Here is a 24,776-nt window from a genome sequence, read left to right as displayed (position 1 = left end):
CACACGTTCGCCTTGCAAATACATCTTTCGAGCATACGCTACTTGTTTCGAGAAAACCGTGGCAAGGGAGGAGACCTACATGAGACCCGGCTTCTGCTAGCGGTTGCGCTTTGGCGAGAACGATGAAGGGTCGTCGAGTCCTTGATGGCCAAGGTATCCTTCGCGCTCCGTCACAGGCTGGAAAGACGAGGCGGGCGGAGCTGGCGAAGCAGTGGAACCCGGCGCTTGCAGAGGCGTGGTCGGCGCAGTTACAGGGACAGGCGTTGGCGCAGACGTCGACGACTCGTCCATCTGACGCGGCTACTCGTGAGCACACACGTTTCGTAGGATGCGAGGAGAGCACGCACCGGCTCCGGAAGCATGCCAGGCGGCGCGGTCGTCTTCGGCGCCGGACTCATCGGCGCCTCAGAAACGGGCGGGACATAAGGCGTCTGCCCGATGCCTTCGCCCGGATAGCCCATGAGCAGGTGCACGTTGCCGTGCTCGTCGGTCGCATAGTACGTGCCAGCAGGCGGCGGCACGATGCCGCTCGTCGAGCCAGGCCCGGTGCCGTACCGGCTGTGGTGCTGCGAGCTGCGCTTCTCGGTCGTGCCCGAGTAGACGGATAAGCCGTCGCTTGCCATGTAAGCGGCCTGGTTGTGCTTGTGCCGGAGGTAGAAGAGGAGGGCAGCGATGATCCCGATACCAACAACGCCGCCAACGACACCGCCGACGATGGCTGTCCCAGCGCAGTACGAGTGCGTCAGTTCTGCCAGTTCTCTATCGAATGGTGAGGATCCGTACCTCCGATAGGGGCACTACCACCGTCGTCATTGCCAGACCCATTTGCTACTGCGTTCGAGGCTTGCGAGCCATCCCTGTGAATGAAGCAGTCAGTCCCCTGTTCCCTTAGCCCGTGAGGTACCGAATACAAACGCACGCGGTGTGGGAAAAAGACGGGTCGAGCGACGAGGCGAGGCTCAGGATCCCACCTTGCGACGACGGGTCGTTCGTGCCAAGGCATGATGTGCCCGAGGAGCCGGCATTGATGAGGGCGTCGACCGTCGACGCCTGAGCACCATTTGTTCCACTGGCGCCGTCTTGGACGACATCTGCGTGTACTCAAGAGGCGGTCAGTAGACTATTGCAAAGGCCGTGTTGGAGCAACGCACAAAACATGGCCGCGACCGAGAGTCCCGCTGGCAGATCGCATAGCCACGTGAAAGTACCGTTAGTCCGCTCGTCATAGACCGACGGGAGCCTGTCGCAACGGGAGAATGAGCGCAATGCGCCGATCCGAGGGGAGAAGGAAGGCGAACCTGTACTGCTCGATCCATGTCTGTGTTCCTGAGACGTAGAACCCAAGCGTCTTCGGTCCCACTGGCGCAGTGTAGCTGTCCGCGAGTAGGAGGTGGCATCCTCGCAAGTCAGCGAATCGCGCGGTCACACTGTGCAGGTAGGGCGAGAACGCACGTCCAGGTGGAGTACTGGCACGAGTACAGCGGCGGAAGCGAGATGGTCGTCCTTACACTCGCCGAGCCGGTCCCCTCGGGGTTACTTGCGCCCTCCGTTGTCAAGGTTGGGACGCTCGACGAGGTGTTGGCCGACTGGGCAGTGGAGAGCGAGGCCCAAATGACCCCCTGCGCTGCTAAGAACGACACGGCACGCATGTTGCGATGAAGCCAGCAGTGCGAGACGACACAGCATGGGTCGTGGCACGAGGCGGGCGGTCGCTGACAGGAGGCAACGGACAGCAGAGCGGAAAAGCCGAGGTCGAGCGCGGACGGAGCGGCACTTGCTCAGGTTCGAGGCCTCAGCGCCAACAGTGCACAGAGCAACACCCACGTCTTGCGCCGACGGCTCTTCTGCAAACATGGCTCTGCCGGCGGTTCACAGTCATGCCGACCCGAGCGACCGTGCAGTGCCGCCCAGGTCCGTGACAGAGTAGACTAGCGAGTCATGTCCCACGCATGGCAAGATCTCCACACTGTTCAATATGGCTGCTTGTTTCCGGTCCTCAACGACGTTCAAACGCGAACGAGCCGGAGGACGCAAGGAGAAGGAGAGGATGAGCCCTCTCGTTGCGCCCTCGCCTCCTTCGATACCTGAGATACCTGTCTGCGGGACACAGACACAGACCATGTATGTATGGCCTGATCCAAAGCTAGCCCGATCCCAGTTGTCGAGCAAAGCGATCCAGTCGGTAGTCAGATCAATACTGCAGCGGCGGCCAGTCCCCGGTCCTGCACAGCTTGCTGCGCGCCCACACCGTTCGGGTGTGATCGTCCGGTCACAACACATGCCGCAACAGGCAGATCAAGCAGACGCGAGCGGGCAGCGAAATGGGCAACCGCCATGTCGACGGGAAGGACGCTAGAGCTGACCCAAGATTGTCGTGCGTAGTCACGCAGCACAGGTGACGCGGACCAGAAATGCGTTCGTAGCCGCGGTAGCGGCCCGCGTGGCTACAAGCGCCAGCAAAAGCAGGAGAAGCTCCTGCACTGATGAGACAAAAGAAGCGGAGCGGAGCACGAGGGCGGCCGGCCAACGGGCACCGTTCCGTAGCTCGAGATGCCCAGCGGCTTTCCAGTCGGTCGTTCCAGAATGGCGGAACGACGAAAAGGCGAGAGTCGACCGGGATCGCCGCAGGAAGATGACGGCGAGCTGGCAGCACTGGCTGTCCTCCTTCCACACGTCCTCTTCCGGTGATGGCACCAAAGGGCAAGGGCAAGAAGCGTGCGTACAAGTCACTGGTGTCGCAAACGCCCTCAGTGGAGGCCGCTGCTGACTGTCTCCTCCGTCTCCGCGATGAGGGCCTGCAGCTGCTGGCGGAGGCGACGATGGCGTCGGAGCGAAGCTCAAGTCGGCGCAGTCTCTCAAGGTAAGCTGCCAACGTCTGCGTTCAGCCTTCAGACGCCCTTGGACACGCATCTGCGGCCGCCTGCTTCCTTCCCCTGCGACGTGCCTCTCTCCTCCGCTACGCCCTCTTCGTTGCCGCTTGTTTCGTTTCTCGGTGGCCAGCTTTGATACGAGATTTCAAGCGATACGTGATTCCAAGCGGGACGGAAAGTGCCCGGCCTCGTCGAGCTCGCTCAAAAGCTTGCAGGCGGGATCTCCGCACACACGACCTGCACAGCCGGCGATTTGCACATGATTGATTTCGTCCTGTCCGCTCGCAGCTGCGGCACATCTTGTGCGAGAAGCACTCGAAGCACACCGAGGCGCTCGAGGAGTTGAAGAAGGGGACGGCTTTCAACGTGGTCGCCGAAAAGTACTCGGAGGATAAGGCACGGAATGGCGGGAGCTTGGGGTACGCGCCGGTCTATCGAGGCGATGAGTGGCTACGACTGACCCACGTGGTCGTTTACAGGTGGATGCAGCGGACAGGCATGATCGGCGCGTTCCAGGACAACGCGTTCGACATCCCCGTCTCGACTTGCGCTCAGCCAAATTATAAGGTCATCAAGAGTTCGCATGGATATCAGTATGTGCCTTCATTCGAATCCCTCGTACGCTTATCGGTCTCGACTTGGCCGTTCCGCACGACAAGACATGGCAAATTGCTGGCTGTCACCACGTTGGCAGACACGATTCCGCAGCGCAGCCGAGTCCTACCTCCTCTAGCTTGCTGACGCCGTATCCGACACTCGCAGCATTGTCATGGTCGAGGATCGGAAATGAAACCTGGCTAGGTTTCTCCTCCTGCAGGTGCGCGGTTTCGTCCTTCTCCGCCCTCTTCGCTCATTCCTCAGTACTGACGCATACTTCCATTGTACCGACGCTCCTTCCTTCGCAGGTACTGACTTCTTGCGAGTGTGCTAGCCTCCTGTTTCTCGCGTAGCGGGTGCGTGGGTGTGCCCTCCCGCTCGCTCTCCTTCGCTTCGCGAGACGAGCGCCCATGCTTCGCCGAAGGTTCGGAGTGGACGCCGCCAGGCTGCACGATCGCCCTCGCTTGCCGTCGCGTGGCGAACGGTCCTGTCTTGTTGCGGAGGGATCGCCGAAGCTGGGGCTCCTTTTCCTCTTCCTCTGCGCTTTGTGGGCGACTTCGTTGCTTTTGGCGCGTCTTTCTCGTTTGGAGACGCGCAGGACCCGCAGCGGTCAATGTGAGTGTTTCAGGTCTCTACGCTCACCATGCGCGCACTCACAGGTTGAGGGGAACCTGGTGAGATGCTTCGCAGGGCACTCGTCCGTCTCAAAGGAGCTCGCCGGATGACCCAACTGATGCATTTCGTCACTTGTAGATCTCAGCTTCACTCGCTCGTGGCGTGCATTGCCCCCTCATCTGCTCCGCCTTCAATGCGCTTGCGAACTTGCTGTTCTGCGACGGGCACTTGTCTCCGCTTCCCCAATCGCGACTATCATCTGTGGCTTCTTGAAGTGCGTTCCCGAGTATACGCCAGGTGCACAGCCCGCCCTGGTGCGGATTGCAGCCCAGCTCTCACTCGCTTTCAGGAGTGAATGCCCCCTTAACCCCGCAAAACCGCCTCTCCTCGCGCTCTCTCGCCCGCTCCTTTACCCTTTTGCTCGGCCTCCTCGCGCTCTTTTGCTTCCCGCCGCCTGCGAGCGACGCCGAGTGGTCGCAGGCGAGGGCTGGACGCCGCACGGAGGACCAGCATGCGGCGGAACGACCCGCCCCACCGCCCTCTTGCTGGAGCTGGCTCGGGGTCTGGTCGCCCCGTCTACACGCCCTATTCGTTCCTGCCGCCCGGCGCTTCGTCCGCGTTCGGCTCAAGTGCCGCGCTCTACCCGCCTGTCCCCGCGGCCGCCGGCCAGGTCGCCTCAATGCGCCAGGACCAGGCGGACGAGTCGATGCTGCCGTCCCCGCCGATTAGCACCCGTACGTCGAGTGGCGACCCGCACACCCTCGCGAGCATGTCGACTGCCATCTCTGGCGGCGCTTTCGTGCCCGGAGAGGGCGAGATGGGTTCGGAGGACGTGCTGGGAGCAGGAGGTTCTTCCTCTCAACCGCCAAAGATCATTCAGAAGGCGGACCGCTCGTGCAAAAAGTGCGATTCCTGTCTCTTATTGGCATCTCCAAGCCTCACTGACATCTGACCGGCCCAGGTGTCGCGAGAGGCGAGTGCGATGTGGACGCGAGGTGAGCTCCCTCTCCCATGAATCTTTGTTGCCCGCCCGGATCGCACGGCCGCTAGCGGACCGTGCGACACTCCGAGCAGCCAGGTTCTCACGATTGGTACCTTGAATTCGCAGTATCCAACATGCTCGCGCTGCAAGAAGCGGCGAGATGCTTGCAACTACGGCGAGGGCGTCTACGTGTGAGTCCGCGTCCGCGCTCCCTTACGCCTTGGAGCTCGCTCTGACCGACTCTTGGTCCCCCTACAGAGAGGAGACCGTCGAGGGCTCGGACCAGCAGCGTATCGCTGACCTCGAGGGGAAGATCTGTACGCCCTGTTCCGCCCTCGTCGCGTTTGCTCGCTCGGCCACTGATCGACCTCGCGTCTCCGCTTCTCAGCTTCGCTCCAATCTCAGCTGCGAGCCGGCACCTCTTCCAGCTCGCGACACTCAACGGCGGGCGCCTCGCACTCTTCCCCCTCTCCGCTCTCCCGCTCTTCCCTCGCCTGCGACATCGCGCGCGTGATTACCGAGGCTCTCTCGCTACCCGATCAGTCGGTGCTTCAGGCATTCGTCTCGGAAGAAGAGCGGAATGCGCGGCGACCCAGCTTCAGCAGCCTCGACTTCCGCCTCGCGAGCAGCGGCATCACCGTCGCCCTCACCTTTCACCTCCTCGACAGTACGCCCTCTATGCTCGCTTCGATCATGCTGTTGAGAGCTCTAGGGCTGACCTGCATATCGCGTAGCCGCCTCACGCGCATGCGACTCGAAGATGCCCGCTCTCGCGGGCATCGCCGCGCGGGTCCCGGTGCTCAAGAGCAGGATACACGAGCTCGAACCGCCCGACGTCGTCAATGTCGCTGTGCTGTGTGCACTGGGCGCGCGGACTTCGCCCCATTGTGTGCGTATCGCCTCGGGCTGCCGCCTTGCGCGAACCTTGCTGACCACCTCCGCTTTGCAGAACTTTTTCGGTGTCGCCTCGGTGCACGGTCCAGACGGCGCACCCTCCGCCGGGCTGTTCCAGGTTGTCGGGCGGCGGCGCGAGGACTTCTGCGTGACGCTCGAGCGACGAGCGCGGGACACGGCGTGGGCGTATGGCCTGTTCCGGACGCAGACGTACGAGGGAATGGAGGCGCTCGCGGCCCTGATGATGCTCAGTCTTCGTATGTCTTCCGCTCCTCGCCCCGCTGCATCCGTGCTTATGCCTTCGCCGCTACAGACGAGGAGAACGAGTCGGAGGAGACGCGATGGCTTGTCCGTCAGGCGGTCGGCGTCTTCCTCGACATGCGGCATCGCGAGCTGCTGAGCGGTTCGACGTCTGCTATCAGCAAGAGCGCTGGCCTCGCCATCTTTGTGCGTCCTTTCGTTGGACTCGCCGTCCGAACCTTCTGACCTCTCGCGCCCGATAGCTTGCCGATGCTCAGACCGCTGTTCGATGCTCGAAGCCGACGATCATCTCGCCGACTGAGCTGCAAGACTACTGGGCGACCGCTGGCCTCATCCTTCCCGACCTGAGCAACCCGCGCCTGCCGACGGTCATCGACCAGCAGATCCAAGGATCGCTGACGCACGACAGCGTCAAAGACCTGCTCGACACCATCTTCTTCTACGTCTATGCGTGCTATCGCGTGTTTGCTCAGGTCACCGGGCGTGCGTCGGCTGTGCTCGAGCCGTTTCGCCGAGACTCGCTGAGTTTTCCTGCTTCCGCAGCTGCTCGCCGGACAGAGTCTAGCTCGATCCTCGGCTTCATCCGCAGTCTCTGGAACCTCGTCGACCAGATCCACAACGCCATTCAGCGCCTGCAGCAGCACCTCGTCTCGCTGAGCGGCCCATTCGCCGGCGCGAACGACGATCCGCACGCGGTCGACCATGCCATCCTCCTCGCCGTACTCGCCGATGATGTCCTCGTCCACCTCGTGGGACAAGTGCATGTCTACCTCCAGCGCGACCGCGACACGGGTCTCTACGGACCGGAGCGTGAGGGTCACGAGGACCTGCAGCGCACCCGCTCCGAGTCGTCGATGCGAGTGTGGAAGTGCCTCAAGCTCCTCGCGTGCGTCGATGGCCGTCCAACTCGTCATGAGATGTCGCTCCGCTCACACGCCGCGTCCTGTCGCAGCTTCTACTGCCAGCTTTACTGCGGCTCGCAGGACAAGCACACCGTCTACCACCTCCTCATGCAGCTCAGGCCGTTGCCAAACTGGACAGTGCTCATAGCGTCGCGTATCGGTCAACCAGGCGGCCCGCCTACCGACGAGTTCGAGTGCAGCGAGGAAGAAGTCGAGTGGTGCGTTGCCCTCTTCGACAGTCCCTGTGCCAGCGGACTGACGTCTTCGCTCGCGCAGGTTCCGCATGGCTCTCGAGCTCAGCTTGTACTACTCCCCTCGGCTTCGCCCTTCGCTCGACGAGCTCGTTTCGGCTCGTCAGGTTTTCATGCACAAGCCTGCGCCGCCGCAAGATCTGCCGCGTATGTCGCCTGCGCCTGCGCCGCGGGTCCCAGTATCGCTGACCTTTGTGTTGCCGCAGTGCCCGGCCTGCATCACCGCTCCACATCAGCACATTTCTCCCTTCCGTCCACCATGCCGCCTCCTTCCCTTGATGGCGTTTCGTCACCCTCCGCTTCCAGCAGCACCCTGTCGTACAATTACCACCCCGATACCCCTCTTCCCTCGGCACTCTCGACGCCAGCTGGCGCATACGAGCTTCCATCCGCCAGCACGTCGTTCGGGCTCGCCGACCCGCTGCCCCGCTACAGCTCGCAGGACTCGACGCCTATGCCGCAGCACGGCTCGGTTCTTTCGTTCCCATTCGAGCAGCACCAGCAGGCGCCGGCAGTGGCGCAGCAGCAGCAGCAGGCGCAACCGCAGGCAGCGGCGCCTCACTCGCAACCGCAATCGCCGCAGCGCCCTCAGCATACCCCGCATCTTCAGCAGCAGCAGCAGCATCAGCATTCACAGCAGCATCAGCAGCAGCAGGTCGCAGCCTCGAGTGGCAGCGAGTCGTCGAGCACGGGCGCCTTCGCCGACGGCGCGAGCGACGACCTCGCCGGCATCGTGACGGACGTGCGCAGCGCGTTCCGCTCGGTCGACTGGGCAGATCTGTCGCTCACGCCGGCGCCGATGGTCGGCTCGGACGGGAGTTCGAGCTCGATGGAGGACTGGCTTCGCGGCGGCATGTCGCGGCCGCCGTGACTTCGGAGGGCTGAGTAAGGAGGGTGAGGAAGAAGAGCGAGGCGACGGCTGTGTCCGTGCTACTCCGGAGGGGCGGACGGCTTCTCTTTCGTCTTGTCCATACGCGGCCTGAGGGGACGGCGCTGTCCATATCGCTCGCAACGTCGGTGGGAAGGGAGAAGGATCGGCAACTTAGACGTCCGACGGCGCAAGGATTTCGTTCAAAATGTAGTTACTCGCAATCCCCTGCTCTCTCACTTTTCGCCGTTCGACCTGTGCACACCCGCACCGCATGTGTGTCCCGTCGCTCAATCCATTTCTGTGCATCGTTTCTCCTCGCGAATCGGGCTCGTGAAGAGGCATAAGTTGTACGTTCTACCGTATCCGCCGCCAGCTGCCATGCACAAATCGCCTCGTGCAGCCCCACCCTTCCGCGCGATTCCGCATCTCGCGCTCGACGACCTCGACCTTGCCCTCGACCTCGATCTCGGCGTCTCCCCTCACGCTCCGGTCCACATTTATCGCGGCCACCGCACTGGAAATGTACGTCTCGATGTCCTCGGGGATGAAGAAGAATGTGAAGGTGTTGTCGCCCCGCCGGTAGAAGCGCTCCGAGAGGAGCGAAGGGTTGGCGGCGTACGAGGCCGAGGGGAGCGAGTGGAAGCGCAGCTGCGCTGCGTCGTGTAGCGCGTAGTCGCGGAAGAGGAGGGAGCCGCCAGGCGCTAGGAGCTGCGGAATACACGGAATCAGCGGAACGGTGTGGAAAGCAGCGAGGAAGAGAATACCGAAACAAGCGTCTCGACCGCTCTTGCCTGCTTCTCTGGGGGAAGCGCCGAGAGGACAAAGACGCAGCTGATGATGTCGAAGGAGTGTATCGGTGTACCGAAACTTGGCGGTGCATTGTCCAGCTTGTTGCGCAAGTCGTCTATCGGCGCTGTCAGGTCGTGCTGGAAGACGTGGCAGTGTGACAGGTCGTGGTGCACGTGACTCTGTGATTGTACAGCATTGAGCACCGCCAGACCTGGAAAACGTGAAAGGAGGATGACTGACCTGAGTGAGCTCGACAGCTCTGTGAAAGAGAAGGTCAACGATGCGGTCAAGACGAGTGCTGCAAGTTTGACTAACTTCTTGGCAAAGTCGAACGCAACAAATCGTGCTGACGGATATCGCTCGAGGAGGCTGTCCACCAGGGGTGAGAGCTAGACGAGACGAAGCGAGAAAACGAACACACGGGTAAATGAAGGCGCCCGTCCCGCAACCGACCTCCAAAACCGCCTTCCCCTGGCCTTTCCTCGCCACAGGAACGTCGTCGTCGCCGTCCCGACCCGCTTGTGCACTTTCGTCTAACCTAGCCAGCTCCGGCCACTCGCGATCGGTCCAGTGCCGGTCCTTGAAGAAGGGGGTCGCAGCGTGATTCTTGTAGAAGTCGTGCCAGCTCTTCCCTGCGCGGGCAGAGAGCTTGTCGACGTACGCCGGGTCGGCGGGCGAGTTGTTGCGCGCGAGGATGTCCTCGATCGTGCCTTCGAGCACAATGCGCGGTGTTCGCAACCGCTTGGTCGGTAGCACCGCCTCTGTGCCGGCTTTCTGAAGCTCTGTGGAGCTCTGTGCGGAGTCTGGGCCCTTCGAGAGACCGTTGTCGGAAGCTGGCGATTCAACTGATGAAGTCGGCAGAAAGTTGGCAGAGGCGCTGGAGGGCTCCGAGGCTGGCGTGGCCTGGCCCAGAGCGGTATGCGCCAGCTCTATAGGTGCTGACTGCATCGCAGGAGGAGCAAGGACGGCGACGTCGAGCGAGAGCTGCACCGCCTTGTCGCTTCGCCTCTTGCTTCTCAAGTGCTTCCGCTGCTCTGGAATTGCAAGTCTGAGGCGTCTCGCACTACATACTTGTGGCCCTTCTCGGCACTGTCTGCTCCTGCGCCCGCGCTCTGCTGTTCCCAACGCTCGCCTGCCAGCCAGGTTCGCTGCTTCAGCGACTCCTTCATACGCACAAGCTGACCCAGACTTCCGCAGTATGAGCGCCATACCAGAGCACGAGTGTGCCGTGTGCCCGAATCCCGCCAATCAGTGCTGCTCCGGGTGCAAGCGCCTCTATTTTTGCTCGCGCGAGTGCCAGAAACTGGTGAGCGATTCATCCTGCGCATCGAACACCTCGAACAGGCTGACGAGGTTGCACCGCTCAGATCTGGCCATCACACAAGGCTCTTTGCGGCGCGGACCCCGAGGTTTTCCAGCTTGCACCGCTTTCCGACCAGGAAATCTGCGACATCGAGCCCATTCGGGACGAACCCTTCGCCCTTGGGGAGAGTGGCACATTTTCCAAGAGCTTCATGTAGATGCAAGAGGAAACCACTGCGCGTCGCGGTTGGGAGGTGCGGCTCTCCGGCGCGCTTTCATCAAGTGGACGCCGAACGGATTGCTGATGCTTTACTGCTGCAGGCCGCCAAAAGCGAAATGCAGTCACCCTGCCCTGCAACTGCACCAGACACAACGTTCAAAGATTCGCGCGACATGCTCATTTTGCAAGCGCGCACGCACCTAGCGGCCCTCTACCGGCGGGAGGGTGGCCCCACCGACAGGCGACTGAGTCACGTGTGGCAGCACATGAATCTCATATACGGGGACTTTTCCAGCGCATTTGCCTTCGACGTCCCCAAGCTCGAGTACAACGGCCCCAAGCGCATGGCCTCGGTACTCGCACCTTTCCTGCACCACTACCTCATCTGCCACACGCTCCTCTCGCACGCGGCGGACTTCGACACGGAAGACGCGGCGGAGCGGCTATATCCCCTGCTCGAGCTGGCGATTAAACGCAGCGATCGGGCACTTAACGCGATTGACTTGCCAGTGGAGGTGCGAGAAGCGGTTGAAGGGCACTTCTCCCGGTTCCGTGACATCTTCCTGGAGGAGGACTACATAGTCTAGATTCCCCTCTTGCAATGCCTCTCATTGCTTCGGATCTGACAGAGACCTGCCTTCGGACCCTGCATGACAAAAAACTTGCCGCCCCCTCCCTACTCTACTTCTCTTGCGCGACTTGCCGCAAGAAAGCCCTAATCTCGTCACGCCACCTCCGCTCCATGTACGCCGTGTCGTGCAGCGCGCCGGGCACGTCGACCCACCGGCTCGTCGGCTCCTCCTCGTCCCGCCCGCTCGCTGCACCACCCGCCTCGCGCGCGCGGACCCACGCGGCGTACATCTCCCGCACGCCGTCTTCGGCTCCGTGCGGGATGATCTCGTCCCTTCCGCTGCGGATCCACAGGCTCCGCAGCCCTCGCGCTTCCCCTCCGGTTCGATCACGAGCGAGGCGCCCGACCGCGTCCCACTTGTCGAACGCGAAGGGCCCGAGGTAGTGGTAGGGGAGCCAGCGCTGCGGGTAGAGCGCGCGGACCATGTAAGGGATCGAGGGGAGCGGGTTCTCGAGGATGATGCCGGAGAGGCGCGGGACGGTGAGGGCGGGTGAAGAGGCGGACGGGACGAGCGGGGAAGACGCCGAGGCGGAGGATTCGACGTCGTAGTCTGATGTAGCAGTCGTAGAGATATGCGATGCGGATGTTTGTCGCGATTCAGGCGCAGACGTGCCGGTGCGATCCTCTCCGCCGGACGCGAACGGGCCGTGACGCAGCTGCTCGAGGAGCAGTACCGCCGCCGCGCCGCCGAGCGAATGACCATACAGGACGTAGCGTGATCCAGGGCCGTGACGAGTGTACGCGTGCGCTAGCGCCGCGCGGTAATCGGCGAGGATGCCTCGCTCGGTGGGCGTCGCACGGGTGGACAGCCAAAACGAGCGCGGAGCGACCGCGAACAGCGAGACGCGGGGCTCAGGAGGCGAACCGGAAGAGGAGCGAGGGGAAGGCGGCTCGCGCAGAAGCGCGCGGAAGAGAGGGGCGCGGAGGAGAGGGGTGCCGGCATTGCCTGTGAGAGAGGATGAGTGAGAAGGGTGTTACAGTTGCGGTGACGCAGCACACACCTTGAAGATACAGGATGACGACGTCACCAGGCAGCGGCTCTAACCTGGCCGCTGGATCCGCCCCCTCCCCTGCTCTTCGCCAGCTCAGCTCGATGCCGCGAAGCTTGACAGGGCGCCTCAGCCACGCGCTCGGCTCCGAGCTCGTCAGCGGGACCTCGGTCCAGCGCATGCCGGCGAACGAGCTATCGCGCTCCGTGGTACGCTCGCCTTTGCGCAGCGATTCGTCGCGGGTGCCGGGTGGGACCGACGGGAGGTAGATGATGCGACGCTGGAAGAGGACGAGCATGAGGCACTGCACACGACCGCATGAGTCAGGTGGACCGTATCATGAGTGGGAAACGCATAGTGAAAAGGAAAAGCAGGGGACCTTGTAGAACCACAGAAGAGCAGGCAAGCCGACTACGACCTGAGCGAGAAACAGCAGCGGCGGTCCTCCTGCATCCGGTAGCGTTCCTGCGAGAGGCTCATTGCTCGGCTCCGGCAACCTCAAGCCGAACAGATGTGCAGTTGGCGAGCTTCGAAACCCCCGACGTCGGGAAGGAGATGGCCGAGAGAACAGCGACGAGGCTCCGGGAAGAGCTGGAAAGCTTCGCAGGGCTCTAAAAATATGTCGTGGACACCCACAGCGAAGCATTGGCCTCGCGGTCAAAAGTGGCCGAACGGTACAAGGGCAAGAGTCCGGTTCGCCTCGCACGCTCACCTCGGCTCCGTCGCTGCCATCCGCTGGACATGGCGCCGAACGCTCCGTATCCTCGCTCTACGCTGCGAAACATCCTGCGAGCGCACGCACCCTCGAACAAGCAGTTCTCGTCGCAGGCCGACACCGTCGCCTTCATCGCCTACCTCTCCTTTCTCCAGCAACTCGCGCACGAGGCCAAGGGCGCCGCCGCGGAGGACAAGGGCGGACGTGTAGGGCTAAAGCAGGTCCGGCTGAGCGCACAGGCGGTTCAGAGGGCGAGCAAGGTGCGTCCACAGCGGTTCGCTCAACATGCGCGCACCGAACCCAGTCTGCAGCTTGGCGGACGAGCTGCGGTCTCTACAGCGATACTAACGTTGTCGTACACCGATGCAGAGAGTGCTCGAACGCGGCGAGCCGTGATGACCGTTACCACACCTCTGCCATGAAGAGACACACCTTGCCCTGTTTCCTCGCCGACGCGACGTTGTCCGACTCGCACAAGCTGCTGCCTTACGTGCTCTCGTGGCAACTTGGAACGTGCAGCGGCGGACAGCTTCGGATATCGCAAGAGCCATGCCCGCACCCGTCGCAGCTCGCGTTGGTGCGCATCTCTTCTCATTTCGCCTGCATACGAGACGGCTGAATTTGAGCTTTCCATCCTACAGATCGCAAACGCTGTCACTTAGCGGAGTAGGCTTTGAAAGTGTCCGTGGCGGTCTGAATCCCTTGGCGTCACGACTCACGACGCAAGTTGGCGCTGGACACACACATACAACCCATACAGACCGAGCAATTCAACGAGAGAGGGAGACCGGTCACAGAATCGAGTCCATAGGGAAGGATAGGCGTCCCGCCGGTCATCTAGGAATACGCGAGTGCCTTTTCCTGTTGCGAATTGGCTGGTCGCAGTCGAGCATGCGACCCTGAGCAAAGCTGAGCCACCTGAGCTTCTCGACGAGGTAATGATAGTGACGCGACCGTTGTAGGCGCAAAGCAGTGCGTTTTGGAAGTAAAGCCAGCCTCGCTGTCGAAAGAAAGGCGCAAGAAGAAATGGAGGAACCGCACTCTTGTGCCGGCGTTCCAGCCTGTGCTGTGCCTCAGCCGCGAGGCTATGGTCGACGTTATGCACACGGGTACGAACGTCATGTCCATGGAAATTGCTGGCAGCCTGGCTTGACGACGGCCTCGTGGTTGCGCGGAAGCAAACAGCCGTCGCTTGGAAACGTCACCTCCTCGTGGGTGAACTGACTCAGGCCGATCCTGTGCACTGCGCAGATTGTCTTGCTTCTCTGTGCGCGGCAGATTCGAGCGTGTGTCCCGGAATGTAAGTTGACGCCTCGGATTCCTCACGCTCAAAGAGCTGGAGAGGCGTCCGCAGCCGGCCTCGACGCTGAGCCTCCCGCGTGAGACATTGGCCAGATCCGGGCGCTTGCCCGTGCGAGTATGCAGGAAATGAATCGCCGAGTCGTTCGCGAATGCAAAGCATGAATGTACCCCTTTGCGATCCAAGCGCCAAGAAGGGCACCGTGCAACTCCCCGCAGTAATATGCAGCATGAATGCGCTCGGTCAAGGTGTCGTTGACGGTAGAAAGGAACGGGGAAGGAGGGAGAGCCGCAGAAGCGAGCTCCGTGGCGAAGACAGATAGCCCCCACATTTCTGGCCGCGGCTGCTATCGCAATTGCCGATCGGTCGTGGGTCCCGGCCGGGATAGCGATGGGAGTGCCGGAGCGGGGCAGCCTTTGGGCAGTCCTGCATCCTCGCGCTCGACGCGGCAGTCCTTGCTCCGAGTCAGACAGCAGGCAGGAGCAAGAGCACAAATGGCCGTCCAGCCGATCGTGTACGACGTCTCGAAGCCGTTCCCCGTGATCCGGTGCACGGGTTCCGCGAGGGACCGCGGCCGCCAGCACGGCCAGCAGGCCAAGACGCAGGTGCACGGCTCAATCAGTGCATACAAGTCGATCTTTCTCGACCTGGCCGGTCTGTCAGTGCGTGCGGACCTGTCGTCGGGACGAGGGAGAGGTCGTCTGGTCGCATGACCGCGCTGACATGACTTTCGCGCGCAGTGGGATGACGTGCTCCAGAAGGCGGCTACGTTTGAGGCTCCACTACGGTCGCAGCATCCGGACCTCGTCGAGGAGATGGAAGGAGTGGCCGAAGGAGCCGGCGTCGACTTTGTTTCGATCCTCGTGCTCAACGTCCGCTCAGAGTGCGTACTTTGCTAGTTCTAATGAACCGTTACGGAGTCACAGTCAGTATCTCACATGCGTGAATCACGCAGAATCTCACTGGCTGAACCGCTCGACGGCTGCACGTCGCTCAGCCGTGTGGCTTCAGATGGCTCGAGGGTGTGCTGGCCTGCTCGTGCACCTGCTTCCGGTCCGACAACCTCACTGACCAAGCGCCATCTCGTTGCAGTACATCGCGCAGAACTGGGACTGGAAGACGGCGATATTTCCCGGCATCATTGTCCTGCACATTGAACCCGACGACGGTTCGCCGGCGATCAAGATGATGACCGAGGCGGGCATCATCGGCAAGATGGGGCACAACACCGCTGGCGTGTGCCTTGTCATGAACGCCATCAAGGCCAAGAGCCTCGACCGCAACCTGCTCCCAATCCACCTTCTTATGCGCCGCATCCTCCAGCAGTCGAGCGCTGCGGCCGCAAGGCAGTACCTTGGGTCGCTTCCTGGTTGTGCGGCGTCAGTGTGAGTCTTGCAGTCCTGTCTGACACCGCCTAGGCCTGTGCCAGGCCAAGCTGCGCGCGCAATCCGTTGCGCTCCATCTGAATGACCTTTGCGCGCCTTGCAGACACCTCATGGTCGCCGATAAGCACACGTCTTTCACCCTGGAAACCTCGCCCAATGGCTACACACTCATCGACCCGGACGAGAACACCGTTGTGCGTTCCGCGGCTTGCGCATTGCCCTACGCTCTTCTCGCTCACTTACCCCTTCTCACTCTTCTGCCCGCCACAGCTCTGTCACACGAATCACTTTGTCGACGCAGAAGTGCACCGGAAGAGCAAGGAAGTCAATGACTGGCTCGCCGACTCGCCCGTCCGCCTTGCCAAGATCCGCGAAACGCTCGCGCAGACGCCCGACGTCACGCACGAGCGCATCCGCGAGCTCCTCAGCGACAGGAGCGACGGACCGCGCTCGATCTGCAGGCACGAGGGCGGGACCGGGGTGCGTCACTCGCCTTTCTCGCGGTGGTCGCACAATTCCGGACTGACGTGCTGCGGCTCCTCGGCCGCTCTTTCGTGCAGATCGACACGCTGTTCACGATCACAATGAATGCGACCGACGGCAGCGCGCAAGTCAAGGTGGGCAAGCCGGACGGGGCTGGCTTCGTCATGGACCTCGCGCTGTAGCAGTATCTCGGCTGCTCTGGATTCTGAATCCTCCTGAGTCTTCCTGAAGCAGGCAGAGTGATGCAAGGACAGTTGCACAAAAACGACGAGGGTGTAGAACGAGATGGGGGTGAGGATGCGAATGCGAACAAATCGACTGGGGAATGGGAGTGCACAACGGAGACGGTGACGAAAAAACCTGGACCACCTGGAGCGACGCGACGAGCGAGGTGCAGCTCACAACTCCTCCTCCTCGACACCCTCCATGCCCGCGCCGCCGGCGGCATTCTCCGGCCTGATCCCGACAAGCCAGCCAATCTCGCGCCGCATGCGGTCCCGCACGCCCTCCATCGCCCTCCTCACCTGCGCCGCGTCCGCCCGCGCCCCCGCGCCTGCCGAGGCTGCGACAAAGACGGACGAGGGCGGAGGCGCGCACACGTGCGCGACCTTGTCGAACCAGCTGCGCACGAGCGAAGTCGGGAGGACCTTGCCCTGCGCGTTGACGGCGTCGGCGAGGCGCGTGAGGAAGAGGTGCCAGGCGTTGAGCGTGAGAGGGACGAGGTGCGCTGCGAGCGGGTTGGTCGGAGCAGAGGTGGGCTGAGAGGCGGAAGAAGGTAGCGTCGCTTCGAGGCGGACGAGCGCGTGCGTGAGTGCGTCGAGGAATTGGAACGCCGTCGACGGGTGCGCGAGGTCGTCCTCGGACATGACGCCCGTAGGTGCCTGGGCGGGGACAAACAGGCCGAGGAAGCGTCGCGACTCGGAGACGAACTCTTCGAGCGGGACGCGCACGCGCGACCAGATGTATTCGGCCCGCAAGAAGGCGCCTGTCGGCGTGGCTGTCACGACAGCGCGCTCCAAGGCAGAAAGGGTGTCGAGAATGGTCGCGAGGGAAGGTGTTGGGAGGAGGGCGGCGATGGTCGGTGCCAGCTGAGGATTCGTGGTGAGGAGGCGGGAGAAGACGTTCAAAAGGGCAGGCTTGTCGAGCGAGGCTGCGGGAGCAGTCAGTCAGCTGACTGCCACTGGACCAAATAGCTGAAAATGCACTCACCGAGAGCTTTGCCCAAGTCGCCGACAACGGCCGCACCGCCACCGAGTCCCGAAGGTGCTGCAGCGCCCGCTGCGTCCGGTCCAGACGGTGCTCGTCGTGCGCGCTTGGCGCTAAACGACTGCATCGGCTTGATGGTACGCGGTGCACCAGCGCCGCGTGCGCTCGCACCGCCCTCGTCGTCGTCACTCGACATGCCGGGCGACGCACTGCGCCGCCTCCTGCGCGAGTTGGGCTGCGCAGCCGACGGCGACGGCGACGCCGGGCGGGCCTGCTGCGCCGCTGCGCTCGTGCTCGCCGAGCCCCAGCCGACGCTCGACGGGGTCTGGCTGCGCGCCGCGCCAGCTCCTCCTCCCCCGGCTCCTCCTGAAGCGGCCCGCGCGCCGAAGCCGAACCCGCCGCCGTTTGCGGCGCTCATCCCTACACCCCAGCCGAGTACACCGGGCTGGCTGCCGGGAATGGAGCCGAACGAGACGCCGTGTGCGAAGGAAGGGACGGGGGACGAGGGGGCGTGCGAAGGGGACGAGAGAAGGTGCGGCTGGGAGAAGGGCGACGAGGGCAGGGTCTGCACGGGCTGCTGGTACGAGCCGTGTGTGTACTGCATCGCGCACTCGCTGCCCGCCTGGCGCTCTGTGCGCAGAGAAAGGGCGGCGAAGAGATGAAGGCGGACGAGGCGAGGCTCGAGAGCGGGCAACGCTCAGCGCAGACTGGCTGTTCCGCTGGGGGTACTTCGTTGAGCGCTGTGAGCCGGTCCAAGCCAGTCGGAGCTTGCCTCAGCGCAGAGGCGGCGAGCGAGCGTGACTGGAATCCGTGAGAGCACCGCCGCATGCCGCACGCCCAAGTCGACATCGACAACCTCAGCCACAGCCTTACGAGCGCTGCGACTAGTCTACATGTGCTTGCGATGCACTACTAGACTTTTGCGTGGCTCGCATGGTCCTCGTCGGGCGGACCGAAGACGGCGCCACGGAGGTAGCGGTAAAGACCCTCGACGCGAGCTTCTCTCGTTCCATACGCTTGGCTGGCCTGTCACAGCGCCGCTGAAAAGATGGTGCGGAGAGCGCGCCGCATTCAGTACCTTTCCCTCCTCCGGTCCGGGCTCCTGCTCCTCCTCCTGCCGCCACCCCCTCCCGACGACCCCCTCTCGTCCTCTCTCCGCCGGTCCCCGCCACGGTACCCGCCGTCCCTCCCGTCCCTCCTGTCGTCATACCTCCCGCCATCTCCTCTTCGGCCACCGTCCCGATCCCGCGCGCGCTCCCGCTCCCGCTCGCGGTCTCGCGCGCGAGAATCGACGTCGGCGAGGTCGAAGACCATCTCGCCATGCCCGCCGCGCACTTGGTGCGAGTACCGACTCGAGCCATAGTCGCGACTGTCACGATCGCGGTCGCGGCCGTCGCGGTGCTGGGAAGAGGAGGACGAGGGAGGGTAGTCGCGCGAGTGGGTGTTCCGGTACGAGGATGAAGAGGACGTGGGAGGCGGGCCGCGGTGGTTCGCCGAGGAGGGGGGAGGACCTCGGTTCGAGCGGTTGGGCGGCGGACGACCGCCGGTGCGGTTGAAGACCCACGAGTTGTGCAGTTTTGTGACACTCTGCGGGGGGCCAACAGCAGGTCAGTCATCTCCGTCACCGTAAGAGAGTCCTAGATGAGCACGCTACGCACCTGCGAAAAGTCGACGTGGATGCGGCGGTCGTCAATCAGGACGTTGTCCATCTTGAGGTACGCGCGCTCTGCATCCTCGCGCTCGGCAAACTCGATGAACGCATACTGGAGCGAGTCGCCCGTCTTCTGGTCGCGGATGATCTCGCAGCTGTAGATCTTGCCGAACCGCGAAAAGATGAGCTCGAGGTCCTCGCTCGTCGTGACGCTGTTGAGCTTGCACACGAAGAGGACGTTCTCCGGCGGCGCGACGTCGGCGAACGGCAGGTCGCCGACCATCTCGAGCGTGAGCGCCTGGGCGCGCGCCTCGCGCTCGCGTCGCCGCTGCTCGATCTCCTCGGGGTCGCCCTTCTCCTCGATCTCCTCTTCGTCCCCGACTCGCAGCGAAGCGAGCTGCTTGGCGGTCGGGACAGGCGAGTTCGGCGGGATCTCGAGCCCTTCTGGGTCGTCGAATGGGTCGTCTGCGAGTGCGTCGGGTCAGAATTGGTCGTGCACTGCAGTCGGATGTCTGCGCGGCAGAACGCACCCAGGACGACGACATGACGGATGCGAATGTCGCGCAGCGGCCGCCCCTCCTGGTCCGTCAGTGCCTCGTTGATCTTGACGAGGGTGTCGTCGCCCTCGATGACGCGGCCGAACGGCGCATGCTTGCCGTCAAGGTAGTCGAGGTTGTCCTTAAGCGTGAAGAAGAACTGGCTGCCGCACCCGCGCTGCTCGCCCTCGCCCGCGATGGCCATGCTCAGGGTGCCGTACGCGGCATGCTTGAGCTTGGGCGTCGTCTCGGGGACGAAGTACGGCGTGCTCTGGTACTGGGGCGCCGAGCGCGGCAGCTGGTGGAAGATGGACGCGCCGCCCGTGCCCGAGTCGGTCGGGTCGCCGGTCTGGGCGATAAAGTCCCGGATGACGTTGTGGAACGAGCAGAAGTTGTAGCGGTACGCCTTGCAGAGCTTGAGGAAGTTGAGCGAGAGGATCGGGCACAGCTCTGTCTCGAGGTCGACCTGTCGCAACGACATCAGCTCGCCTGGGGCTGGGATTCGGCAGGTCGGTGCACGCACGATAATGTCGCCTACTGACGTCTCAAACAGCACCGACTGTGGGCGTCGACCGGGCGCAAAAGCGAGGTCAATGTCCGCCCCACCTTTCGCTGCGAGCAGAGTGCGCAAGGCGACGCACCATGCTGCCGCTACTCTGGGCGGGTCTCGAGCACTGTCTACAAGCGTCTGAGCGTAGCAGCAAGTCCCTTCAAGCGGGTCGGGCGGTGTAGTCACGGCCAACCTCGAAAGTCGTCGATCTCACCGCCCTTGTTCGCTCCATGCACTCGCTCCTGGAGCTGCGCTGAAGTCGCCAGCCGACGCATTGCGTGTGTAAAATCTCGCTCACCGGGGCAGTAAGGCTTCCGCTGCGCTGTGGCTTGCTTTGCGGTCTCGTTCAGACGAATGGTCCTGCTTGCTCCCCGCACTCAGCTAAGCCAGACCGGGGCTTTCTGCGCCGAGACTGGACCGCTCCATTGGTACGCACACAGCCGCGCAGAGGCGCGCGCGACAGGCCTCAGGCTATTTCGGCCTCGTCTCGACCACTTCCCGCACAAAGTGGGGGCGATTCGTGCTGGTGGGGCGCCCGGAGCTTGCCTCTCTGCTTCTGACAGTCCACTTGCGCTACGCTGCTTCTTGTCGTGCCCCTTTCTTGCTGCTGTCCGACTTCCGCCATGCCTCGCCCTCGCGTCCTTCTCCTCGGCGACCCCGCTCGGCACCTCGACGACCTCTGGAGCGACTTCCAGCAAAAGTTCGAAGTCATCCCTGCCAACCTGACCACGCACGACGAGTTTAAACAGGCCCTGCGCGAGAAGCGGTGCGTTCTGTCCCGGGCCCTCACGCGGTTCTTCCGCTGACCGCATGCCCGCCGCACCACTTGTATTTCTCCTCGTCGTGCGCAGCTATGGCGACTTCGAAGCCATCATCAAGCTTGCCGTCGAGAACGGTACCGAGAGCTATCCGTGGAACGCGGATCTCATCTCGCACCTCCCTCAGTCCCTCAAAGTCTTTGCCGCCGCAGGCGCAGGCTTCGACTGGCTCGACCTCGACGCGCTCAACGAGCGCGGAGTCGCTTTCGCCAACTCGCGCGGCGCAGGCGACACGGCGACGTCGGACCTCGCGCTGTACCTCATCCTGTCCGTCTTCCGCCTCGCGAGCTACTCGGAGCGCGCCGCGCGCACGGGCGACCCCGAGACGTTCGCACGCGTGCACCTCGAGATTGGCAAGTCGGCGCACAACCCGCGCGGGCACGTCCTCGGCGCGGTCGGGCTCGGCGCGATCCAGAAGGAGATCGCGAGGAAGGCGGTGCATGGCCTTGGGATGAAGCTCGTCTACTACGACGTCGCGCCTGCCGACGCGGAGACGGAGATGGCGCTCGGTGCTGAGCGCGTCGACTCGCTCGAAGAGCTTGCGAGGCGGAGCGACTGTGTCAGCGTGTCGGGTGGGTCTCTCGCTTTGCCATCGGTGCACCAATCCTCTCGGCACTGATCATCGCGCATGGCAGTGCCCTATATGAAGTCGACGCACCACCTCATCGACGAGGCCTTCTTCGCCGCAATGAAGCCCGGCTCGCGCATCGTCAACACTGCGCGTGGCCCCGTCATCTCGCAGGACGCACTTATCGCCGCGCTCAAGTCGGGCAAGCTGCTCAGTGCAGGCCTCGACGTGCACGAGTTCGAGCCACAGGTGTCCAAGGAACTCATCGAGATGGTGCGTTCGAGTCCCTCCGCTGCTCTGCTCGCCTTCCATTCTGTCAGATCGTGCTGATCTATCTCTGAGTCTGCAGAAGCATGTCACGCTCACGACGCACATCGGCGGAGTGGCCATCGAGACCTTCCACGAGTTCGAGCGGCTCACCCTGACCAACATCGACCGCTTCCTCTTACAAGGCAAGCCCTTGCTGACAGTGCGTTTCTGTCCGAGTTCTCTGCGCCTCTAGTATTGCCCCTACTGACGCTCTGGCGCTGCTGCAGCCTGCGGGCAAGGAGTTTGCGCCGTCCAGCGCTGCATGACCTGCTCGGACAGATTCAGATTTGATCCTGCAGGAAGGAGTGCACGAGGAGGGCAGCACCCTGACAAGAGCGCTCCCTGTGCAATGAACCTTACAGGATGTCGCAATGAAACTCAGGGAGACAGCGGAACAGCGGAAGTTGCTGCTGAAATGCGCGGCGTCCGAAGCACAAGGTTTCTGCCCGACCGACATTCGCGCGGCGGTGTGTACATGTCGAGCAAGTTCTCACATAGCTAGAGCAGCCTGTAGGCAGTCCTCGAAAGCGCCAGTGGTTTTGGCTCAAGTCCGCGGCGGGAACGAGGCGATGAAGGTTGGCCGTCGTCCGCTCTGCTGCCCCCGTCGCTCGCCTCGAGTCAGCCGAGGACAAGCACAGGCAGTCTACCAGAGCGTCTGTGCGCTTGCCCAAGCTGCCGCAGAACGTCGCTCGCCGTGCTGACCTCGCTCCACTCCCTCATCGCCGTCGAATCCATAGCTTCGAGTACGTCCATACAGCTTGTGCAAGCGCGTGTGGACCTCTGTTGACACTGTACGAGCAGGCCTCGCACGCGTGACTTTCGACCACCTGTTGTGCCGCCAACTGCGCCCTTCCCACCGCTCTCTCCGCCGCAACTCCCGCTCCCTGGAAGTCTAACCCGGCTGCACCAACACGATGGGCGTACTTGAGAAGATCAAGCAGATCGAGGAGGAGATGGCGAGGACGCAGAAGAACAAGGGTCCGTTCACCTTTCTCACGCCGTGTGTTGCCTGCCATACGCGATCCGCCGATGCGCTTGCGGTGCCTAGCTGACCCTAGCTACTTTGAACAGCCACTGAGTACCACCTCGGTCTCTTGAAGGCGAAGGTGCGCTCGCTTTGTCGGCCTTGTCCGATTCTCTTTCTGAGAGGCGCCGCCTTTTGCATGCTTCGCCATGCAGCCGAACATCTGCTGACGCTCCTGTCCTCCTTCTAGCTCGCCCGTTACCGCGCCCAGCTCCTCGAGGGCGAGACGTCCAAGTCGTCGAAACCGGGCGCCGGCTTTGACGTGAGCAAGAGTGGCTACGGGCGAGCAGTCCTGATCGGGTTCCCGTCCGTCGGCAAGAGTACGCTGCTGAGCAAGGTGACGAGCACCGAGAGTGCCGCGGCGGCGTATGCGTTCACGACGCTCGTCGCGGTTCCCGGTGTTCTCGATCTCGATGGTGCCAAGGTGCAGTGTGCGTCAATGCTCGCACGGGCGTTTCTTGTTTCGTCATCCTGACCGACTCGCGAGCTGCAGTGCTTGATTTGCCGGGAATTATCGAGGGAGCAGCAAGCGGTCGTGGGCGAGGCAGGCAGGTTGTCGCGGTTGCTAAGGTGCGCTCACTCCGGCTCGAGAGCATACCGGAGCAATCGTCTGACACTTCTATGCTCCGTATAGACTGCAGACGTGATCGTGGTGCGTACCCCTGACTGTGCTTGTTGTGGGCTCGCCTCACACCTGCTTTTGCTTGGCTACGCAGATGATGCTGGACGTGACAAAGTGAGTGCCACTGAGACACATGTCCTGCCCACATCAGCTGACGTACGAGCGCTGTGCAGGAGCGAGGAGCAGCGACGACAGCTCGAGCACGAGCTCGAGGAGATTGGCATCCGGCTGAACCGCACCAAGCCTGACATCGTCTTCCGGCCAAAGACGGCGGGAGGTGTCACCATCACTGCGACTGTGCCGCTCACCAAGACGGACGAGCGGACGATTCGCGGTATCATGCAGGCGTACAAGGTGGGCTGCAAGCATTCTTCGCGCACCTGTCCGTCCACCTTACTCACGATTGCTGCTCGCAGATCCACAACGCCGACATCATGATCCGGGAAGACGTGCGTCTTTGAAGTCAACCGCCTCTCGTTTGACTCCTCCTCACGCGGCTTCTGCAGATCACCTCGGACGACCTCGTCGACTCGATCCTCGGCAACCGCAAATACGTGCCGTGCCTCTACGTGTACAACAAGATCGACTCGTGCTCTCTCGAGGAGGTCGACCGTCTCGCCCGCGAACCGCACACCGTCGTCATCTCGTGCGAGCTCGACCTCGGGCTCGAGGTGCTCAAGAAGCGCATCTGGCAGTACATGGGCTTCAACCGGTGAGTTCGGCGTCTCGCCCTGTCTTCTCGAGACGCTTTGCGGGTGCATGGTATGTTGGCCGTATATGACCAGTGCTGATGGACTCCTCTTCGGCAGCATCTACACCAAGAAGCGCGGCGAGGAGCCCGACCTGTCGGACCCGCTGATCATCAAGACCGACGCGACCATGGAGGCAGTTGTGCGTAACTCATCGCTCGGACGAGCCTGTCTGCCGTCTTGACTTGAGACACCGTTTGCAGTGCGCGTCTATCCACAAGGGCATTGTCGCCAAGTACAAGTACGCGATCGGTGCGTGCTTGATCGTCTCTTCCCGCGGAAGCACGCTTGCAATGACCTAATCATCGCCTACACGCAGTCTGGGGCAAGTCGTCCAAGTTTGCGCCACAGCCGCAGAAGGTCGGGTTGACGCACCGGTGTGCGCAAGACGATGGTGCGTTGCGTGTCCTGCATGGCCGTCCCGCTTGGACTGCTGCTGACGTCGGAACGTCCGCAGTCATCTCGATCGTTACGAAGGTGTAGCGACTCGGTCTAGCAACGCTCACCTGATTAAGCCGTTTCCGCTTCCGAGAGTTCGGGTTCCAGCGATCGCTGCCAGTGTATCTCGCTGAAGCCGCGAAGGGACTTCGGTAGCGGCCGATGTGGATATCGCGGCTGGAGTGGGGTCTGCTTGCAAAGCAGTTGTGTCTGTTTCGGACTCCAGGTGGAACTGATAGGTTACAAGG

The 24,776-nt window shown here is 62.6% G+C and overlaps 10 protein-coding genes across 10 annotated transcripts; 5 read left to right on the top strand and 5 right to left on the bottom strand.

Moving 5' to 3' along the window:
* Positions 1-96: 96 nt before the first annotated feature.
* On the bottom strand, positions 97-1,649 carry JCM10292_000375 (uncharacterized protein; the record flags this gene model as incomplete). The annotated part of the gene is made up of 7 exons (XM_076652117.1): positions 97-291; positions 348-718; positions 784-857; positions 920-1,091; positions 1,152-1,240; positions 1,299-1,373; positions 1,453-1,649. 7 exons carry the CDS (start codon positions 1,647-1,649, stop codon positions 97-99), a joined length of 1,173 nt encoding a protein of 390 aa, XP_076502357.1.
* Positions 1,650-2,687: 1,038 nt separating this feature from the next.
* Positions 2,688-3,660, top strand: JCM10292_000374 (peptidylprolyl isomerase; the record flags this gene model as incomplete). The annotated part of the gene is made up of 5 exons (XM_076652116.1): positions 2,688-2,715; positions 2,802-2,860; positions 3,159-3,289; positions 3,350-3,463; positions 3,633-3,660. 5 exons carry the CDS (start codon positions 2,688-2,690, stop codon positions 3,658-3,660), a joined length of 360 nt encoding a protein of 119 aa, XP_076502356.1.
* Positions 3,661-4,593: 933 nt separating this feature from the next.
* On the top strand, positions 4,594-8,243 carry JCM10292_000373 (Zn(II)2Cys6 transcription factor domain-containing protein; the record flags this gene model as incomplete). Its single annotated transcript, XM_076652115.1, has 13 exons — positions 4,594-4,985; positions 5,044-5,077; positions 5,191-5,255; positions 5,323-5,381; positions 5,453-5,731; positions 5,799-5,953; positions 6,014-6,215; positions 6,272-6,405; positions 6,462-6,702; positions 6,763-7,105; positions 7,172-7,339; positions 7,398-7,519; positions 7,579-8,243. 13 exons carry the CDS (start codon positions 4,594-4,596, stop codon positions 8,241-8,243), a joined length of 2,859 nt encoding a protein of 952 aa, XP_076502355.1.
* A 354-nt stretch (positions 8,244-8,597) lies between these two features.
* On the bottom strand, positions 8,598-9,980 carry JCM10292_000372 (class I SAM-dependent methyltransferase; the record flags this gene model as incomplete). The annotated part of the gene is made up of 5 exons (XM_076652114.1): positions 8,598-8,951; positions 9,008-9,211; positions 9,273-9,291; positions 9,348-9,401; positions 9,454-9,980. 5 exons carry the CDS (start codon positions 9,978-9,980, stop codon positions 8,598-8,600), a joined length of 1,158 nt encoding a protein of 385 aa, XP_076502354.1.
* Positions 9,981-11,235: 1,255 nt separating this feature from the next.
* On the bottom strand, positions 11,236-12,959 carry JCM10292_000371 (uncharacterized protein; the record flags this gene model as incomplete). The annotated part of the gene is made up of 4 exons (XM_076652113.1): positions 11,236-12,131; positions 12,187-12,478; positions 12,554-12,639; positions 12,887-12,959. The coding sequence occupies 4 exons, from the start codon at positions 12,957-12,959 to the stop codon at positions 11,236-11,238; spliced, it is 1,347 nt and encodes a 448-aa protein (XP_076502353.1).
* Positions 12,960-14,683: 1,724 nt separating this feature from the next.
* JCM10292_000370 (uncharacterized protein) lies at positions 14,684-16,239 on the top strand (the record flags this gene model as incomplete). Its single annotated transcript, XM_076652112.1, has 7 exons — positions 14,684-14,851; positions 14,930-15,072; positions 15,145-15,211; positions 15,282-15,538; positions 15,678-15,768; positions 15,845-16,054; positions 16,135-16,239. The coding sequence occupies 7 exons, from the start codon at positions 14,684-14,686 to the stop codon at positions 16,237-16,239; spliced, it is 1,041 nt and encodes a 346-aa protein (XP_076502352.1).
* A 216-nt stretch (positions 16,240-16,455) lies between these two features.
* JCM10292_000369 (uncharacterized protein) lies at positions 16,456-17,867 on the bottom strand (the record flags this gene model as incomplete). Its single annotated transcript, XM_076652111.1, has 2 exons — positions 16,456-17,207; positions 17,267-17,867. The coding sequence occupies 2 exons, from the start codon at positions 17,865-17,867 to the stop codon at positions 16,456-16,458; spliced, it is 1,353 nt and encodes a 450-aa protein (XP_076502351.1).
* A 467-nt stretch (positions 17,868-18,334) lies between these two features.
* JCM10292_000368 (PPIL4 family peptidylprolyl isomerase) lies at positions 18,335-20,094 on the bottom strand (the record flags this gene model as incomplete). Its single annotated transcript, XM_076652110.1, has 5 exons — positions 18,335-18,850; positions 18,922-19,379; positions 19,445-19,916; positions 19,974-20,009; positions 20,092-20,094. The coding sequence occupies 5 exons, from the start codon at positions 20,092-20,094 to the stop codon at positions 18,335-18,337; spliced, it is 1,485 nt and encodes a 494-aa protein (XP_076502350.1).
* Positions 20,095-20,623: 529 nt separating this feature from the next.
* Positions 20,624-21,961, top strand: JCM10292_000367 (D-mandelate dehydrogenase-like dehydrogenase; the record flags this gene model as incomplete). The annotated part of the gene is made up of 5 exons (XM_076652109.1): positions 20,624-20,766; positions 20,852-21,390; positions 21,454-21,659; positions 21,736-21,855; positions 21,923-21,961. The coding sequence occupies 5 exons, from the start codon at positions 20,624-20,626 to the stop codon at positions 21,959-21,961; spliced, it is 1,047 nt and encodes a 348-aa protein (XP_076502349.1).
* Positions 21,962-22,609: 648 nt separating this feature from the next.
* Positions 22,610-24,573, top strand: RBG2 (Rbg2p; the record flags this gene model as incomplete). Its single annotated transcript, XM_076652108.1, has 13 exons — positions 22,610-22,673; positions 22,767-22,801; positions 22,910-23,150; positions 23,213-23,289; positions 23,354-23,371; positions 23,436-23,455; positions 23,515-23,695; positions 23,758-23,790; positions 23,848-24,053; positions 24,151-24,232; positions 24,294-24,342; positions 24,410-24,484; positions 24,548-24,573. The coding sequence occupies 13 exons, from the start codon at positions 22,610-22,612 to the stop codon at positions 24,571-24,573; spliced, it is 1,107 nt and encodes a 368-aa protein (XP_076502348.1).
* Between the last annotated feature and the right edge of the window lie 203 nt (positions 24,574-24,776).

This window comes from Rhodotorula paludigena (genome assembly GCF_050403205.1).
Source record: "Rhodotorula paludigena JCM10292 DNA, Rt_paludigena_JCM10292v1_ctg65, whole genome shotgun sequence".
Classification (NCBI taxonomy): domain Eukaryota; kingdom Fungi; phylum Basidiomycota; class Microbotryomycetes; order Sporidiobolales; family Sporidiobolaceae; genus Rhodotorula; species Rhodotorula paludigena.
This window is presented reverse-complemented; position numbering and strand designations above follow the sequence as displayed.